Source organism: Salvia hispanica, chromosome 4 (genome assembly GCF_023119035.1).
Source record: "Salvia hispanica cultivar TCC Black 2014 chromosome 4, UniMelb_Shisp_WGS_1.0, whole genome shotgun sequence".
NCBI classification, from domain to species: Eukaryota; Viridiplantae; Streptophyta; class Magnoliopsida; order Lamiales; family Lamiaceae; genus Salvia; species Salvia hispanica.
Genome location: NC_062968.1, coordinates 13,846,279 through 13,863,595, shown reverse-complemented (window position 1 = coordinate 13,863,595; position 17,317 = coordinate 13,846,279). Strand labels below are relative to the sequence as shown.

General features: G+C 36.1%; 4 protein-coding genes across 4 annotated transcripts; 2 read left to right on the top strand and 2 right to left on the bottom strand.

The window, feature by feature from the left end:
* Positions 1-256: 256 nt before the first annotated feature.
* LOC125220405 lies at positions 257-3,952 on the bottom strand. The gene is made up of 3 exons (XM_048122580.1): positions 3,895-3,952; positions 1,504-1,983; positions 257-813 (listed from the first exon to the last, which is right to left on the bottom strand). Exons 1-3 carry the CDS (start codon positions 3,950-3,952, stop codon positions 695-697), a joined length of 657 nt encoding a protein of 218 aa, XP_047978537.1. The 3' UTR covers positions 257-694.
* A 5,187-nt stretch (positions 3,953-9,139) lies between these two features.
* On the top strand, positions 9,140-13,166 carry LOC125219768 (probable hexosyltransferase MUCI70). The gene is made up of 7 exons (XM_048121826.1): positions 9,140-9,550; positions 10,176-10,934; positions 11,007-11,359; positions 11,628-11,839; positions 12,003-12,259; positions 12,349-12,527; positions 12,802-13,166. Exons 1-7 carry the CDS (start codon positions 9,331-9,333, stop codon positions 12,883-12,885), a joined length of 2,064 nt encoding a protein of 687 aa, XP_047977783.1. The 5' UTR covers positions 9,140-9,330; the 3' UTR covers positions 12,886-13,166.
* A 242-nt stretch (positions 13,167-13,408) lies between these two features.
* On the bottom strand, positions 13,409-13,903 carry LOC125220404. Its single transcript, XM_048122579.1, has one exon. The coding sequence runs from the start codon at positions 13,901-13,903 to the stop codon at positions 13,409-13,411; it is 495 nt and encodes a 164-aa protein (XP_047978536.1).
* A 1,285-nt stretch (positions 13,904-15,188) lies between these two features.
* LOC125222941 (transmembrane protein 18-like) lies at positions 15,189-16,988 on the top strand. The gene is made up of 4 exons (XM_048125843.1): positions 15,189-15,459; positions 16,142-16,247; positions 16,460-16,608; positions 16,691-16,988. Exons 1-4 carry the CDS (start codon positions 15,319-15,321, stop codon positions 16,784-16,786), a joined length of 492 nt encoding a protein of 163 aa, XP_047981800.1. The 5' UTR covers positions 15,189-15,318; the 3' UTR covers positions 16,787-16,988.
* Positions 16,989-17,317: the final 329 nt, after the last annotated feature.

The following is a 17,317-nucleotide window of genomic DNA, read 5'->3' as shown; positions in this document are numbered from 1 at the left end:
GATTTCGAACCGAATATAAGGATCAAGAAAAGAAACAAGGGGGACCATAACTCTTTGTTATCTCCATGCCTTTCTACATGCATTTTCTTAAAGCTAAGGAATCAACAGCTGTTTCTCACAAACATTCCAAAGGCTCAATCTGACTAATTAATTTTGCTAAATCTTTTCCTACAAACACACAATCTGTGATTTTCTCACTACCTACCCTTACATGTGACCTAAAAAGGATAAACATTATGATATCAGTCCTCATTCATGAAATAATTTCAGGAAATAAATTGGAATAAAATAGCCCCAATTGGGAATTGATTGGAATCAATTAGGTGCAAGTTTGGTGGGATTAGTATATTGTAAACTCCTATATAAACTATGGAGGTTTTTGAGAAAGATATCTAGAAAAGATCAATTGTTATCGGTGTATACCGTAGGCCTTGGTGAGAGGATTATTGGCCTCCTGGGAGGATTGTCTCTTTCATTTGTTTCTGTATTTCGAGTTAAGTTATATCCCGATCCAGTTTCTATTCATACATATCTTTTCCTGCCTTTACTTCATATCACATTAAAGCAACTCCATCTCTATAAATAGAGTCGCTTGCTAGTAACCATAATCAAGAAACTCTAAAGATGAAGCTCCTACATTTGTTTCTCATCTTCATTCTCTTCGTTCAGGTACCTCCGGTTTGAATTACTCGAATTATTGAGAGAATATTTCCGCATAAACCACTGGTTTCAACAAATCTCCAATGACCTTCATCTGCATTGTGTTGTCTCTAGGCTTTTGTGGTGGAGGGCGAAGAGGGAAATCTACAAGAGCTTACGAAGAAACATCATCGGCCCCATGCAATAAGTAACTAAAGATCCTATGTTCCTATTTTCACATGTAAATGATATGCTGACTTAATGCAGAAACTTGAATGACAGATTGCAACTATGCATGCACAAGAAGATGCAGCAAGTCATCAAGAAAGAAAGTGTGCCATCGCGCTTGCAAGAGCTGCTGCACGACGTGCCATTGCGTCCCTCCAGGGACGTACGGCAACAAAGCCCATTGCCCCTGCTATGCCAAGCTTAAAACACATGGAAATAAGCCCAAGTGTCCTTGAATGTGTGGTCATAGAAATGAATATGTGTGATAAGGATTTCTTTCTCTACAGAATTCAGGTTTCAGATTTCTTGTGTTGTTAAGGCTGCCACTCTGATGATTAATTTGGTAATAATTTAGTTTTCAACATTCTTGATTTCAAATTTCAAGTACAAGAACCACAGAATAGAATAAAATGCTGCGAAAATATACAAGTATCAAAGGAAATTTTGATGTATTAATACTAGTAGAATGGAATGTATAAGATGTCACAAAATCAAGGATGCCTATACAAAATGAACATAATGGCAGTTAAAATCGAGCCCAGCAACGTGTGCATTGTGCCACACAATCACCCTTGCAATCAATATTATAACCTAGAGCTTTCGGATTACGAAGGAGGAGGTTTCTCAATGTCTTACCTTTAATGCCCCATTGATTATCGAGAATCTGGACGTTTTCTTTGAGTTCGTTTTCCAGGTTGCATCCAAGCACCTCCGGAAATTTCTTGAGAACTTTTCCAAGATCGTCATCAGTGAGGCCTAAATCCTTTAGGTAACTTAGTATCTCATTAACAACTTCGAACTTGGGAACTTCCTTCTTTCGCTCCTCACCCCAATAAGGAGAATGAATATGACCAAATGCCTTGCCAAGAATCTTGTCTTCCTCCTCTGTGCCAAAACCATATGCAGACAGCGCCTGCCTGCAAGATTCCCATGTTTTCTTGTCTTCGTCACTGAGAATCACATCTTCAGTTTGAGCAGTAGAATGCAACTCCCAGTTCTTAGATATGGAAGAGATTGGATGACGTCCCCCTCGGAGGGCGTTCCATGGGGTGTAAGTGGTAAGGTTTATATTTGCAAAAGGTTTGCTAGTTGTCAATGCAGCGGCATATTGATCTCCTGTTGAGGAAAGCACAGGTATTCAATCAGGGAACATCATGGGGAACAAGACCGGTGATTCATATCGAAGAAAGTACCCGGTAACAACGTGCCCCTAGCTACACCCGTTGACGAACTTTTTAAAAATCATGGTTTAATAATTATGATCTTTAACTTTACCAAAAAAAAACATGATCATTAGTATACTTTGTGCTCCCTTCCCTCCATCGTATAGTCTTTTTTTCCCTTTTAGTTTGTCTTATTCAAGATATCTATTTTTTATTTTAAAAATAAATTTCTCTCCTTTTTTTCATTAAAATATATAATTATATTTTTTCTCTATTTACTTCAATTAACAATTTTTCCTAAAATTTTATATTACCATTTAAAAATATGGGCATCTTGAATAAGTGAGACGAAGGAAGTATGATTTCTCATATCGGTCGAAATTAGGTGTAACTAAAGTTGACATGACTCTAAAAACCACACGTATTGCCTTTAATGATGTAATTGCAATTTTTCACATATATGTGTAATTTTTAAACAACTACTTCCTTCGTTTAGTTTAAGGTATACATATTTTTTATTTTGTTTAGTTTGTCACACTCAAGATAATCACTTTTATATTTTGAAATAAATTTCTGTCACCTCTCTTCTCAACAAAATACTATCTAATTACATTTTTCTCTCTATTTAGAGCATCTCCAAGAAGAAAAGATATATTAAGAAGGTATATTTTTCATTTACCTTCTCAAAAAAGTTATTATACATTCTTTAAAAAGTAATGGAATCTAAGGAAAGAAGATAAATTAAAAAGGCAAACAAAAAAAACCTAACTTTTTACCTTTTTTTATCAAGAAGATATAAACATACCTTCTCAAAATGAAAATACATTCTCAAAATGAAAGAATGTAGAGTAAAGGCCAAAATTGGTCCTGAACATATGACCATTTTACGTTTTTTGTCCAAAACATTATCTTTTGAATTTTTTGGTCCAGAACCTATGGAAATTTGATCATTTTGGTCCTCCGTCAACATTCCGTTAAAAACTAACGGTCAACGGATTTAAATACGATTTTGACCAAACTTAAGGTGTTAATTATAATTTTTAATTATTTTAAAATTAAAAACTCCACAGCTTCTCCTCAACCAACAATGGCAGCAGCCACCGCATCAGCCACCTCATTCTCCACCGCTCACCTCTTCCGCTGGTCCTCCCTTAACCTCAAACAACCTCTCTCCCTCTTCTTCGCAAACCCCCGCCGCCGATTTCTTATAGATTGAAGACTCATGAACTTGCCCCGAACTTATTCTTGTAAATAAACCCAACAAATAAACAAGATAAACCAAGAATAGAACAAGAAAAAAAAAAGGATAAAAAGATAGAGGATGGATTAGAGTTATGATTTAGGTGAAGAATAAGAATAAAAATCCCAAAGGTACTTTCACATACAAACATCTAATGGCTCTACAAACTAGCAACACAAGAACTAGCAAGCATACCTTTACAATCAACCTTAGTCCGGCAAAAGATCGAATGCAACCCGAAGGAATTTGATAAGTCTTCAAAAGATGAAGAAGGTGAGCTCTCAAATATGGAGAATTGGTCTCTTACAAATATTCCAAAGCTGCTTGAAATGAACCCTAGCAAGAGTATTTATACTAGGAGTTAAAAAGAAGCAAAACAAGACAAGTCTTGGTCAAAAAGTCACATTTCGGACAAAACACCAGACCGGGTGTTTCCCACGGCTCATTTCACCCGCCCGCGTGAAGTCTCTGGACAAAAACTGATTTCTCGGCAAAAAAACCCGACCGGGTGTTTTTGGGTTGGCAAAACACTCGTCCGCGTGTTTCTTTCTGCATTGCGCGGCTTTCTTAAAACTATCATAACTCTCTCATCCGAACTCCGTTTGGAGCGTGTGAGGTACTCACGCGAAGCTATTTTAACGATGAAGACAATGGTGGTCTTAGAAGAGCATTTGGACACCATCTTGATAGGAAAATTCTGGTTTTAGTTAGACCTCCGAATCCGGTTTGGCTCCTTGCCATATCTCCACCTTCTTTTCGGACCCCAATCAACCCATGGCCCTCGATGTCGTTGCATCCTATGATTGTGAATCCCCGGATTCACATCAATCCCTCTATCTCTTAACCATCTCATCCCTTAACTCTTCATTCAATTTCATTTTTTATTTTTATTTCTAACAAATTCAATTAATATTTCATTGAAATATTAAATTAATACTAATAATTCATAAAATCATTAAAAACCATGAAAATTACAATATCCGAAAATACGAATGGATTTGCTTCTAGAGATTCTTCCATCATTCGACGCATTTGTTCAAATGGATCCATGAATAGATTAAATTTGGGAGAAGAATAATATTTTGAGATGAAGAAGGTAGAGTGTTTGTGTAACATCCCGAATTTTCCGAACCCTAATTTTATAGCCCTAGAATTTTATTGATGACGTGAGAGACGAGAATTAATTGATGAATGAATTTATTGAATGAGTTTTATTGACCGAGTCGAGTTTAGGGTTGCGTTGGAAGTTTGAAAAGTCAAACTTGTTGATTATATGATGTGATTAATTAAATTGTGAGGTGAATTATTTGTTTAAGGGTGAGTGAGAATATTAGGGAAAATTTCCATAAATACTAGCCACCTAATTCTTGAGATTTTCGAACCCCTTCACTCTTTGGAGAGGGAATTCTATTTTTCCGGATTTAATTTAATTCTTGGGATATTTATCCAAATTAAATCCAAAACCTAATTATTCCTTATTTTGATGAGAGAAAATCGACACCCCCTTATTTCTAGGTGATTTTCGAAAATCACCTATGTTGGGAAGGAAATATTATTTTACTTGTTTAATTGATCCCTTATTGATTTCCAGACATACCTAAAATTAAATATTTGAGCAAATCTTACCATACTTCAAGAAAATCTTGCCATATTCTATTTTAGTTAATACTAAAAATCCATTCCTTAAATATATATATATATATATATATATATATATATAGGGGAGTGATCAAAACAAGTATGTGCTTAAATCAAGAAATGCAGCCCAAATCTTGGCCTTAGGATTAGATGATCTAATGGTCAATAATTAACCAAAAATACGGAAGGTCATAATTAAGCAGTTTTAGATCATATTATAAAATTCGGGTTTATGTCATGTTAAGATCATTTTAGGTCATGCTTTGTTAGCATGACCTAAAAATAAACTAACTATGACCTAAAAATACCCTACGTATGACTGTGTTCTGCGTTTCTGTATTTAAATCTAGTTTTCATAGATCAAAACCCTATATACATATATATAGGGATGTACTAAGATGACAACCCTCTTTATTGTAACACCATACCACCATTTTAGGCCATTGGATCTGAAAATCGTGTGTTTGTCATGCTACCACGTGTAAAAACACGGAGGGGTAAAATAGGAAATTTCTAATTTTACGTTACCAGATTGCAAGTCTTTGTTCATTGAATATTGCGAGTCTTACCACAACAATATTGCAGTTTACCACGACTGCAATATCTGATCTGAGACTGCAATATCTAATACGGACAAACCCGTGTTTTTTCACGAAATTTAATCCTAGGCGTCCATAGATGAGATCTAACGGACTATATTGGTGGTATGATGTTATTTTAACTATGGTGGCACCCTAGTAGCATATATATATGCTACTACACGCCTATTTCCAATCTCTTTGGGAGGATTTTTATTTTATTTTGCTCCGTGATATTTTCTTCTACTCCGTAAAATATACCAAACGAAATCTTGGCTAAATAAGAGCCATATATTCAAAAACTTCATGCCTTGAACCCTAGCTCACTTTTTATTTCTTCTTCCCTACTCCGCAATATTTTATATAATTGTGTAGAATCAAATCTTCCCAAATATTCTAAAGATCTTATTGAACTCTATAAATAAGAAGCCAAAAACCTAACCCTAGTCATCACAAATTTTCGCCCCCCCACCCCCAAGCTCTCGGCCTCTCCCTCTCTTCTCACTCTCTCAATTTTCTTCTACTTTTCTCCAATAATCCTCCATCCTTTGAGAAGAAATAGAGTTTGAGCCTCAAGATTTTTGAAGAACCAAGTCTTTACTTCGTTTCTACCGTTCGTTTTTCTCAAAAAGGTATTCTCATATTAATCTTCTTCTTTCTACTAGATTCTTCTTCTTTCTAACCGATTAATCGGTATTCTTGAACTCTCATGCATCTTGTTTGAGTGAAAGTGTTGATGTTAGATCTAGAGTTGAGATGCGAATGGAACTTATGTGATGAACATGGCCTTGATTGATGATGTTAAGATAAATCGTTGGGAAAAGGGGAATCGTCGAGACATGCATGAGTTAGGAGTTTGTGTTGAATCTGATTTGTGATATATGCCTATGTGATTAAAAGGTGAAATCTCGGTTGCGAAGCGAGATAACAAAGGAAAGAACATATTTGAAATCTAAGCAGTCGAGGTGGGCTTTATTCTTAAATTCTCTCTTATGTTGCAAATTTATGAATGTGGAGAAATAAGGCTGGTTTAACTGTTATGCCATGCCTATGTCTGTTTTGTTGTGATATTGTGCGCCTGATGCCCAGTTTGAGAGTCCGCTCCATTGGGCTATAGGGCTATGGATATGTTTAAACGAATTCGGGTCTGAGAAGGGCCGCAAACCCTACCAAGCTGTGTACACGGTGGGATCGGGAGCCGTCCTTGCTAGTCGGCCGGTCTCGTGGGCGAAAAGTGTGGCCACACTTTCGTCGCACCATGGAAATGTTGAGATTGTGGAAATTGATGAGGAAAATGGGGAGTTGTTTGACTGGCCAGTCTATGGAAATATTTTTGTGATACTCGTTTAATATTTATTTTGATAATTGTAAAACCTCGAGTTCACTATGGTAAGGGTGGCATAACTTATAAAATGTTTTGGTAACGAGCTCACTGAGTATTTCAAAATACTCAGCCCTGCATGTGTTTTCCTTATGTGCAGGTTGAATGGCAACGAGCGGTGGCGGGTGTTGAGCATATTAATTAATTAAGATGGATGTTTTGAACTTTGAGTGTGGTCGTGTCTTCATACATGGCTTCACTTTCTCTTGGTCGTTTCCGCTAAATTTTTGATACACTTTAGTATTATTTTGGATACTTTGCACTTGTTCCTTTCAATTTTGAAGCTTTAGACTTCTTATGGTTTTCTTGGAAATTATGTTAAACTCTTGAGATTTTTGGTCGTGATTTATGGTACCTTTCTTTTACTTATTAAAGCTTCTAGGTTTAACCGTTGACTTATTGGTTTGATAGTTCCTTTAATACTTTGGTCAAAACTCTTTAAATGAAACTCTAGCCTACGTTAAATTCTTTCAAGTCCGTTTTGGTAGCAGTCACCGCATTTATTGTACCCTAGGAAGGCGGGCTGTTATAGTTTGAGTGTGAATAGAGAGTTTTTTTTATGGTGGATAATTTGTGGGAATGATTTAATATTTATAGAAGTGATTGGGGGCTTAAAAAAATAGAAAAAAAAATTAAAATATTGGAAAATGAGGCTATAAACGGCTAGTATTTTTGGGGGAATTTTTTTTTATTTTCGATTTTTTTTCGGAATTTTTATATGTTTCAACGGATATAAACGACGCTCACTCACAGACCGTCGATTGGGCGTCACGGCCGCACGAGAGCTTGCCACGTGGCCAACGCGCGTGGCGAGCTGTCTCGCCAACCAGCTCTTGGCGGAGGGATACTGGACGAGACAGAGTACCCACAGTGGCAGCTCTTTGCTGTCTCGTCTCGCAGATGCTCTTACTGCATTTAACAACTTATTCTATGTCACTCAAGAATGTGAATATCTTGAGTGGGGCGGAGGATGTACTTTCAAGGTTAATCTTGAGTGTATACGTCCTATTTTTTATGTCAATAATTTAGAGTAATGGGCTAAAACCCAAAATGACAAAATTAAGAGATTGAATGGGAGAGTTCAAGATAAAAAAAAAATACTATTGCTTATTCTTCAGCCATCTATAATATGTGATGTAAGTAAAATTCTATGGTATGAGAAAATTCAGTCTTTTGAAAAAAGGAATCGGATTATCGCCACATTCGATTCGGTTGAGTGTTGTTTTGGTGTGATTCAAAGTTTAGAAATCGTTGGGGTAATTACACCATGTACAAAATGTTTCACTAATATTTCAACTGAATACAAAATATTTTTAAGTTAACAAATATTATGCAGAAAGTTTGATTAGTGTTTCAAATTAGTATATTCCGCCTAAAAATCACTAACATCGTTACTTTTTCTTACTTTTCATCCTTTTGATTCTAAAATTAGCTACAAATATTAGCTGAAAGTTAAATGTGATTTTTTTTTTTTAAAGTTAACGTGAATTCATTGCTTGATAAAATGCTCATATGGCAATGCATAAGGTATTATTTAAAGAAATAATATCATATTTTTTAGGGCATAATTTTGGAGAAAAATAAGAAAAAGTAATAGTGTTAGTGATTTTAGATAAAATGTACTAATTCGTAACACTAATCAAACTTTTTGTATGATATTTGTTAACTTAAAATATTTTGTACTCAATTGAAATATTGGTGAAACATTTTGGATGTAAATTGTAATTAGCCCGAAATCGCTGCATATGTTCTGATTGCAAAGCATATGTGATTGGGCCAACTTATAGATATAATGTGTAGTAAAAGAGTGATAAAATTTGATACTTTGTGATATTAATTATTTTATCACGTGGTAAACATACATGCAAAGAGTGATAAAATGATGTTTATGACATCTTAATTTCTTTTGTAAGAAAATATACGTGACACCAAATACTATCTACAATTGCATATGATAAATATACTGAAAAAATGTCATTTATTAAATTAACATTTTATTGAAGTTAATCTCATAAGTTGTAAAAGTAGTTAATTAAAAGATATGTTTTGTGACTTTTGTACTCTTGGCTATTTCACTATTATTTCCCTCACAACAAATGTGTAAGATTGTAAATGGTGTAATAAACGAAACTTACATGAAATGGTTTAGGGCATAGGAACGTGGCATATCGCTCACAAATAAAGGAACATGTCATTAATAAATAATTTAATAAGTTGAAGTTGTAAAGAGAGTTGTTCTTGAATTTAACTCCATATTTAGTTATTTTGTTAAGTGGTTGTTGAATCACACACACTGACAAAACCGCCATCTTCTTCTTCTTCTTCCGTACCGCAGTCGCTACTTCCAACCAAATCTCTCCGGTCAGCTCACGTCCAACAAATTCTCTCCGCCTGTCCTTTCATTTCCCACTATACCCTTCCAAATTCCCTCGGAATTCATCGCCGACGTCCCATAATGTGCGGATGGCCGCCCTCTACAGGCAATCCGGCACCGGCGGAAACGGAAACGGAAACGTGGCCCCCGATTATGTATCCGTCGGAATCCACGGTGGCTCGCGCCACTTACACCACCGGCGATTGAAACCTCCGCCAGCTTATAGGATCTCGGTTGGGCTCTTCGCTTTGACCATCTCTCTCGTTCTCTCTATCTCCGCCCTCTTCTATCACATTTTGCAGAGCAATGGTATGGAAATTCACCAACTTTTTTTGGGGGTTTTGATGTAGTGGGATGGATAAATAGAGTGTGGTTGAGTTTGTGTTTATTGGATAAATTTATGATTGATTTGTAACATCTTACATGCAAGTAGAAAGTGGATGGGGTATTCAAAGCGTTCATCGATCTCGAGCTGTTACAGTTACTGCATGATTGATAGTGGTGGTTGAAGCTCTAATTTCGAATTGACAAATAATTTATTTATTTATATATCTGTATTTGATTTAATCCATAGCTGTTGTGATTTGTAAAACATACTCCACAAAGCAGAGGTTATTGGTGAATCGAAATGCAGATGCTTAAACTTGATCTATGATTTTATTTAAGTGAAAACTAGGTTATGACTTTGGAGGAATCAGGCCTTTTATATGAAGTGATAACCTAATTACATCTGAAGTTATGTAAGACCTATTTTGTACATAGATTTCTCCGAGGTTTTATGACCTTAATGGTTTTCCGACCATTTGGCTGTGGGTTTGTTGGATGTGATGGAAACTAATTGGAGGAACTGTTCTTAATCTTAATGCTAAGGTTCATGAATTTTAGTTAAAAGTGTTTGTTCTGCATTTTACATACTATACTCTATGTTTAGCAGACAAAATAAGCATACACCAAGCACAAGATGATGACATCAGCACGGATGCAGACTTTCTCAAGAATGTGACGCTAACCGAAGCATCTAAGTACCAAAAGTTGGGCAACGGATCATTTTCCCGTGGCAGCGATTCTCGTGATAGGGGCAAAGATGCTAAAATGAGAGATGAAAATGAGGCATTGAGGCAAACCCGGGATGGTTCTGTTGAAAACATTCGTTCTATCATGAAAAACATAAAGAGGAAGTCTATATTTAATGGTTCTCGTAGCGGATTATATAAGGAGGGCGAGCGTAATGAAATGATAATGTTTGAAGCTAAATATAAGGCCTTGTTGAAGAATGTCAAAGGCTCCAAAGATGTGGTCGGTGATGACCAGCTATCTGATGAAAAACCGCTTGTGGATGCTGATGAATATGATGACGGTTTGGACTCACGTGCTGATGTAGTTGAGGAACTAGATGATGCTGGGAATGATGACACAGACCGTGCTGCATCTACTATTTTACCCCAAAGCATTGACACATGGGATTCTTCCCATTTGGATCTGGTTGAAGATGAGAAGCAAGATGTCGTTGAAGAGGCTGATAAAGATTCTAGTGATTTGAATAGTGAGGAAACTCTTCCGCATCCACAGAATGCTAGTGATCAATATAATTCTAAACGGACAAGGCCTGCTGAAGGCCAACCTGTCCGTAGACTGATTCCTGATAAGCGACGCCCAGATTCCAAAAAGAAGCCCAAAAATCGGAAACCTCCAGGTAATTGTACTTCCCTTTTTCCTCCCTTTACCGAATGTGTGTGTTATTGCCACTGATGGTTGACGGCTTTAGGTGCTTGCCAAATGGCAATTATGAATTCCACTGCACTGCTTGTCGAGCCTCCAGAAAGTAAAAAATTTGGAAGATTTTCCCTGCAATATACAGAATGGGAAGAGAAGCCAATTAGCAAGGAGAACTGGGAACCTAGATTTGCTGGACATCAAACACTCAGAGAAAGGGAGGAGTCTTTTATTGCTAAAGATCAGGAAATAAAATGTGGTTTTGTTAACGGCCCTAATGGGTCGTCAATAACAGGATTTAACTTGGATGAAGATGATGCAAAATATATCAGCAGCTGTAACATTGCTGTCAGTTCTTGCATCTTTGGAAATTCTGATCGCCTGAGATCACCAATGGGAAAAACGGTACATTTCCCTACACATTGTTCGGTTTTAGTAAGAAATATGAGTCCTGTATGCTTTTAGACACGAAATTCGTCACTTATATTTTACTCCTAAACATTGAGTGCAAGTACTATAAATTAAATAGGGATCCTTTAGGTCCATTTTCTGAACATTGAGATTGTAAAAGTGTATGGATCATTTTCCTTGCTTAAAAAGTCATTATTGAGGTTGAGGTGCCAATTTGTGTGTGTTCTGAAAATGGAGTTATTTCGGATCTCTGCTTTTGTAGGTCTCACGTTTGTCCAAGAAAAATGTTTGCTTTGTCATGTTCGTGGATGAAGTAACTCTGAATACTCTTTCATCTGAAGGCCATATGCCAGACACCACAGGCTTCATTGGGTTGTGGAAGATCGTGGTGGTGAAGGATCTTCCTTACTCTGATATGAGAAGAGTAGGGAAGATACCGAAATTATTACCACACCGTCTCTTCCCTTCTGCCAGGTATAATACAACAGATTTAACCTTCATTTAGATAAGCCATATTATGTTCTTTAAAATTGCAGTTTAATATACATATCTCAGTTTTCTTCGCATTGCTGTTGCTTGAGATTTGTTTGCCTGTTTTATTGTGGCTTCTTCACAGTCTAATCTGATTGTTGTTTAGGTACTCGATTTGGTTGGACAGCAAGCTTCGTCTCCAGCTTGATCCGTTACTGATTCTGGAATACTTCCTCTGGAGAAAAGGGTACGAATACGCTATCTCCAATCACTATGATCGCCATTGTTTGTGGGAAGAGGTTGCACAGAACAAGAAGCTTAACAAGTACAACCACAGCGTCATAGACGAACAGTTTGTGTTTTACCAATCTGACGGGATGCGAAGATTCAATGCATCCGACCCTGACAAGCTTCTCCCAAGCAGTGAGATTTCAATCCACTCTCACCTATACACAATTTCTTGGGTTTTTTTGGTGCTGGTTATGATGTATGTATTATGTGCTTTCAAGCAGATGTACCTGAAGGGTCTTTCATCGTGAGGGCTCATACGCCAATGTCAAACTTGTTTTCTTGTCTATGGTTCAACGAGGTGGACAGGTTCACGCCCCGTGACCAGCTGAGTTTCGCCTATACATACCACAAGTTGAGAAGGATGAATCCCGGGAAGCCATTTTATCTCAATATGTTCAAGGTGGGTTCGAGTCTAGTAGGTTAGTGGTATCCCTCCCCTTTGTACGAGTTCCCATCACCCAACTCTCTGAGAAAGAGAAAAGGGAAAAATAAGCATGGCTCTTGAAAAGGTTAGGGAGGTGGTTACATTTGGTGATAGCTCCCACAACAAACATACTTTGATATTGGACTGATGTCAACTTCTTTGATTGTCTAATCCTTCAAATGCTCACTCTAATGTTATTGTGAATATAATCCATAATCTAAGCCTAAATTGTCTGGTCTTTTCTTTTTAGGACTGTGAGAGGCGAAAGATTGCCAAATTGTACCGTCACAGGTCCGAGGAGAAGAGGGCTAGTAGCTCCCACGTCGATCTATAGGTATCTTATCTTCTTTTGCCATTCGCTGTGCATCACTGGAGTCATCGGAGCTGGTTCTATAGTACAATGCAAATTATTCTGCCTCCTTTGTATGCTAGCTTTGATTATGTCTCCTAAGATCACTTGAAAAATATACCAAATCCATACAAATTTTGAGTCCGAAATCTCAATTTTTATTATCTATTATTATATTACTATTCATTATGTAAAATCTTAGAAGAAGCAATATTCACGATGACATTACTTGGTAGTGTTCATATTGTCAAGTTCAAGTTATTTAATTCCTTCTTTCTTATTTTACAAACATCCTGCTTCATTGTTGATGCTCATTTTCGTTTAAATATACACACATTCTTTTTGACAAAAATGTATTCAGCTTGAACTCTGAACATGAAAAGTGAAATGTAATTTATAAAGAATCAATAAACTTGAACTGACACAACCTGACACCTCTATAATAAGAATCTAAGCTAAAATTGGTCTCAAACTAACTTTTGTATTGAAAAAAAAGAAAAAAAAAAAATCACCATTCAAGTTTCTTGATGGAAGAACCAGAATCATGCATTGGTAAACTCTTTCTCAACAAGAATCTGATCAGAACCAAAATGCTGGCTTTCTTCCAAGAAATGGTTTGCCCATTTGCCTTTGACAACTTGAAGGCTTTAACACAGCAAACCTGCACATGATCATCTTTCCCAGGTGAAGAAGAACTATCACACAAGTTATCTTCTGCAACGTTTTTCCTCGAAAACTTCTCGTTCAAATCCTCCCACAAAATGTCCATTTTCTCCTCCTTATGTTCATCATCATCATCATCATTGACGTAGCAGAAGTTCTCTCGAAATGTGATAGTGTTGCGCTTGAATTCGTGGAGTGAATCACACAAATTGAAGTTCCATTCATCTTCTCGTACATGCTTCCCTACGGACGGCCAAAGAGGTGGTGACTCCAGCAAGCACGGTGGTGGGTTGGTGATGGTGGCGGGGAAGGTGAAGTCCTCCTCCGCATCGTCGGCCATGAGCTTGGTTGAATTGGAAGTGTTGGTAGTTAGTTCAGTAGTACAAGATATGTGTATATAGCAATAGCAGCACCCTTGAATTGTGTTTTACTTTTAACAGATTTAAGTAGTTCCTCTTCAACGGCTACTAATGAGCACCTATTTTTTTTGTTATTTTTGTTATAAATGTACATTTAATGAGTATATCTACATTAGAATAGGGAATAAAGTCAAATTATTGTGGAAACACCAACTCTTTTATTCATTATAGTCCTGTTTTATGATAAATGTAATAATTTTAGAAACGCCTATAAGTTTATATAAGTAACTTTTAAATGTTAATTAAGCTCAATTTATTGTGTGTAACGGTTGGATGCATTCATGAAAGCTACTAGCATATAGATTTAATTGCATTATTACAGTAGAGTTGAGCTACTATTATTACTATCTCATGATTTTGTCATTTATTGTCTACACCAAATGCCAAGGAGAAATTGATAGAAGAGTTAATTTAAAATTGAAAGTATGTGTACAAGGAAAATTGGGGCTTACTGTCCCCGTATTAAATAGCCATATTACATTTCAAATAACTGTAAAATTCATGTGAATAATAAATAACGTACCTAAAATCGGACTTAGATAATAGTGACGTTGTAAACGGAGGAGTAATAATTGCTGTGCAAATTCAAAGTTTTTTCAGGTACGTGTAATATAACAGAAATTCCATATATTTTACTATATAACTGTGGAAATTCTTGAAAAATCCAAATACTCACATTTATTTGTGTACATGTATATTTATATTCGCACACGACTAGACTTTGTATAAGTCCACTAACGATGCCTTTCAATTTAAAAAAACTGGACTAGTAAACGAATCAACGACGCTATCAATTCAAGGTTTAATTGGCCGAATCAATTATACCATTATTGGACCAAAATAGTGCAATTAAATATAGTTTATATTATATGATCATAAAAATATAAACTACAATAAAAAATGATTAGTTGATAAATAAAATGAAATATGTACATAAATATTAGCAAATGATAAAATATGATTATAAAACAATGAACGATAAATATATGAATATTTTAATGAATGGTAAATTAAATGTAAAATGCATAAAATATTACAATTTGTATGTAGTTAAATGCATACTATAAAATGGATAAATTTTATTGAATATTAATACTATCACAAAAATTTAATAATAGTTAAATATTTTGTACACATAATATTACGTTTCGCGAGCACTTCCGTCAATCTATGGACAAAATTCCTAATCTAAAACCCTAAATTTATTCAATTCAAAACGTCAGCGTTCTCGGCCTCGAGTAAAGTCTCAACTTAGTTTAGGCTAAAGTTCAAAACTTTGGGTCTAAAACCGCATCTATTCAATAATTTTGTGGTGAAATCAAGGAAATATCCTGCGATGGAGGAGCTGCAATCCGCGGTTAATTCTCACTTTGATCAAATGGCAGACCTGGTGGAGAAGCTCTCGGCGGAATTCCGCTCCGGGCTCAAACCTGCTTACGAAAATTTCATGGGTTTCTTCCACGCCATTGATTGGAAGGCATTTTTAGTTGCTTTCTCTGTCGGTGTTGATTGAAATGTGTTGTATATATCTTGCGGTGATCGACATAGACTGTTTGGTTCTTTTTCTTGGGTTTTGCGTTTTTATGTTCTGATTTAAGTGTTTCTGTGTCTTGGAATTTCGAATCGCGTTTCCTTGAAATGTGTTATCTTACATAGAAGGAGCTGGAATTAGTTTGATTAATGGATGTACTAGTTTGTAACTTTAGCTTTTGGGATGTGATTTGCAAAATGATTTGTGTAATTTGCTACTCTAATGAGGGAGTGAGATCAAAGTAACCACATATATTGAACTCTGATGGGGTTTTGATCAGTTATTAGAATTACAGTGGTATGGCTTGTAACCAGATTTAAAATCATTTAAGAGGTTTCTGTGATGTCCTAAACATTTCATGATCCTCTCATTGTGCTGGTTTCTGTGGTTTTCTGTTCCTGATGTTGTAACCACACCCTATCGTTTAGTGCCGATTGGCTTTTGTTGATTACTCGGGAATATATAGTAGATCAAAGGAATTACTCCATGGTGCTGTTGCTTGGGTTTAAGCTGTTTCACTGCCCATTTAAAGCTATGTGTTTCGCCATTTATCTTGTTGTTTTTAGATGTATACCTCATGTATTGGCGTGCATTTCTCTGATCTTCGAATTTCCTTTCTTGTCTGCAGGAACCTTGGTTGATATGTCTTCTCTCCTTCCACGTGATCTTGCTAGTAGTAGTTTTTGTATCACGGCGAAACATCAACTTTCAGATGTTTTTATTCCTTCTAGCATGTAAGACTTCTATAATCTTATCAATAGTGTGCCTTTTTTTATAATAATGGACCTAAGAAAATATGAAGCCAGATTTTGATAAGCATAGAACTGCCATATTTTATTAAATTACAGAAGTATTTGAACAAGCCCTATTGTGATTTTGGAAGATGCAGCAGTCGTACAGTTAGTCGGGCCATAGTTATGAATCATATGTATTTGACATTGTGCAGTAGGAGGGGTGTATCTGGCCGAGAGGCTGAATCAAGTCCTTGGCAGCAATTGGGAAAGCTTTGCAGGCCAGAACTACTTTGACGCTAATGGACTCTTTCTCTCCGTGCTCTGGTCAGGGCCCTTGTTAGTGATCGCGATCATAATCTTGGTAAGCTGTTGCTCACCCTCTTTCCATCCTTTGGTGATGATTTTCACACGTCACTCCATTCTTGTGTTCCTTCCTCATGCAGGTGAACACATTGTTTTCGTTGTGTTATCTGATTGTGAGATGGAAAAGGGCCGAGCTCAAACATCGCGCAAGAGCAGCTCGTGGTAAGGAGGAATAAGCAGACAATGCTTTGTATTTTAGTCTCCCATGTGAAGTCCAAATGTTGGTTTTGCTTACACGCTGGTCTTCTCCTGCTTAAAATTATACCCCTAGTTAGTTTGTAATGCTATAGTGACTTCTTTTAATGGTAAAGCATTTTGTCATCCAATAGTACATCACAAAATTATTACTCCATAAACTAATGAAGTGTTCTAATGTTATACCCACTCTGTTCCATAGTAATAGAGTCATTTTGCTATTTTGGTACGTTTCATAGTAATATAGTTATTTTCTTTTTTAGTAAAAGTCAACACATTTTTCCACACTACTTCTCTCTTATCTTTTTCTCTCTTCATCTCTCTACCTTTTATTTTCCACTTTATTCTTCTTTTACTTAATTCACCTACCACAAATTTTCTTAATTTTCGTGCTGAAAAGAAATGCATCTATTACTATGGAAAGGAGGGAGTACAAATTAGTTTTGATAATTTTGTTTCCTATTAATAGTTCCTATAACTAAGGACTTTATATATTTATGTTTAGTAAATTA

Excerpts from the sequence above, each read along its gene's own strand:
- LOC125220405 (XM_048122580.1), bottom strand. The coding sequence starts at position 3,952 with ATGGTGTCCAAATGCTCTTCTAAGACCACCATTGTCTTCATCGTTAAA. Across the intron at positions 1,984-3,894 it reads CATCGTTAAAATAGCTTCGC|GAGATCAATATGCCGCTGCA; the intron begins GTGAGTACCTCA and ends TTTCCTCAACAG. Across the intron at positions 814-1,503 it reads TAATCAATGGGGCATTAAAG|CTCTTGTAGATTTCCCTCTT; the intron begins GTAAGACATTGA and ends TTTCTTCGTAAG.
- LOC125219768 (XM_048121826.1), top strand. The coding sequence starts at position 9,331 with ATGGCCGCCCTCTACAGGCAATCCGGCACCGGCGGAAACGGAAACGGA. Across the intron at positions 10,935-11,006 it reads CAAAAATCGGAAACCTCCAG|GTGCTTGCCAAATGGCAATT; the intron begins GTAATTGTACTT and ends TGACGGCTTTAG. Across the intron at positions 12,260-12,348 it reads TGACAAGCTTCTCCCAAGCA|ATGTACCTGAAGGGTCTTTC; the intron begins GTGAGATTTCAA and ends GCTTTCAAGCAG.
- LOC125220404 (XM_048122579.1), bottom strand. The coding sequence starts at position 13,903 with ATGGCCGACGATGCGGAGGAGGACTTCACCTTCCCCGCCACCATCACC.
- LOC125222941 (XM_048125843.1), top strand. The coding sequence starts at position 15,319 with ATGGAGGAGCTGCAATCCGCGGTTAATTCTCACTTTGATCAAATGGCA. Across the intron at positions 16,248-16,459 it reads GTTTTTATTCCTTCTAGCAT|TAGGAGGGGTGTATCTGGCC; the intron begins GTAAGACTTCTA and ends GACATTGTGCAG. Across the intron at positions 16,609-16,690 it reads TGATCGCGATCATAATCTTG|GTGAACACATTGTTTTCGTT; the intron begins GTAAGCTGTTGC and ends TTCCTCATGCAG.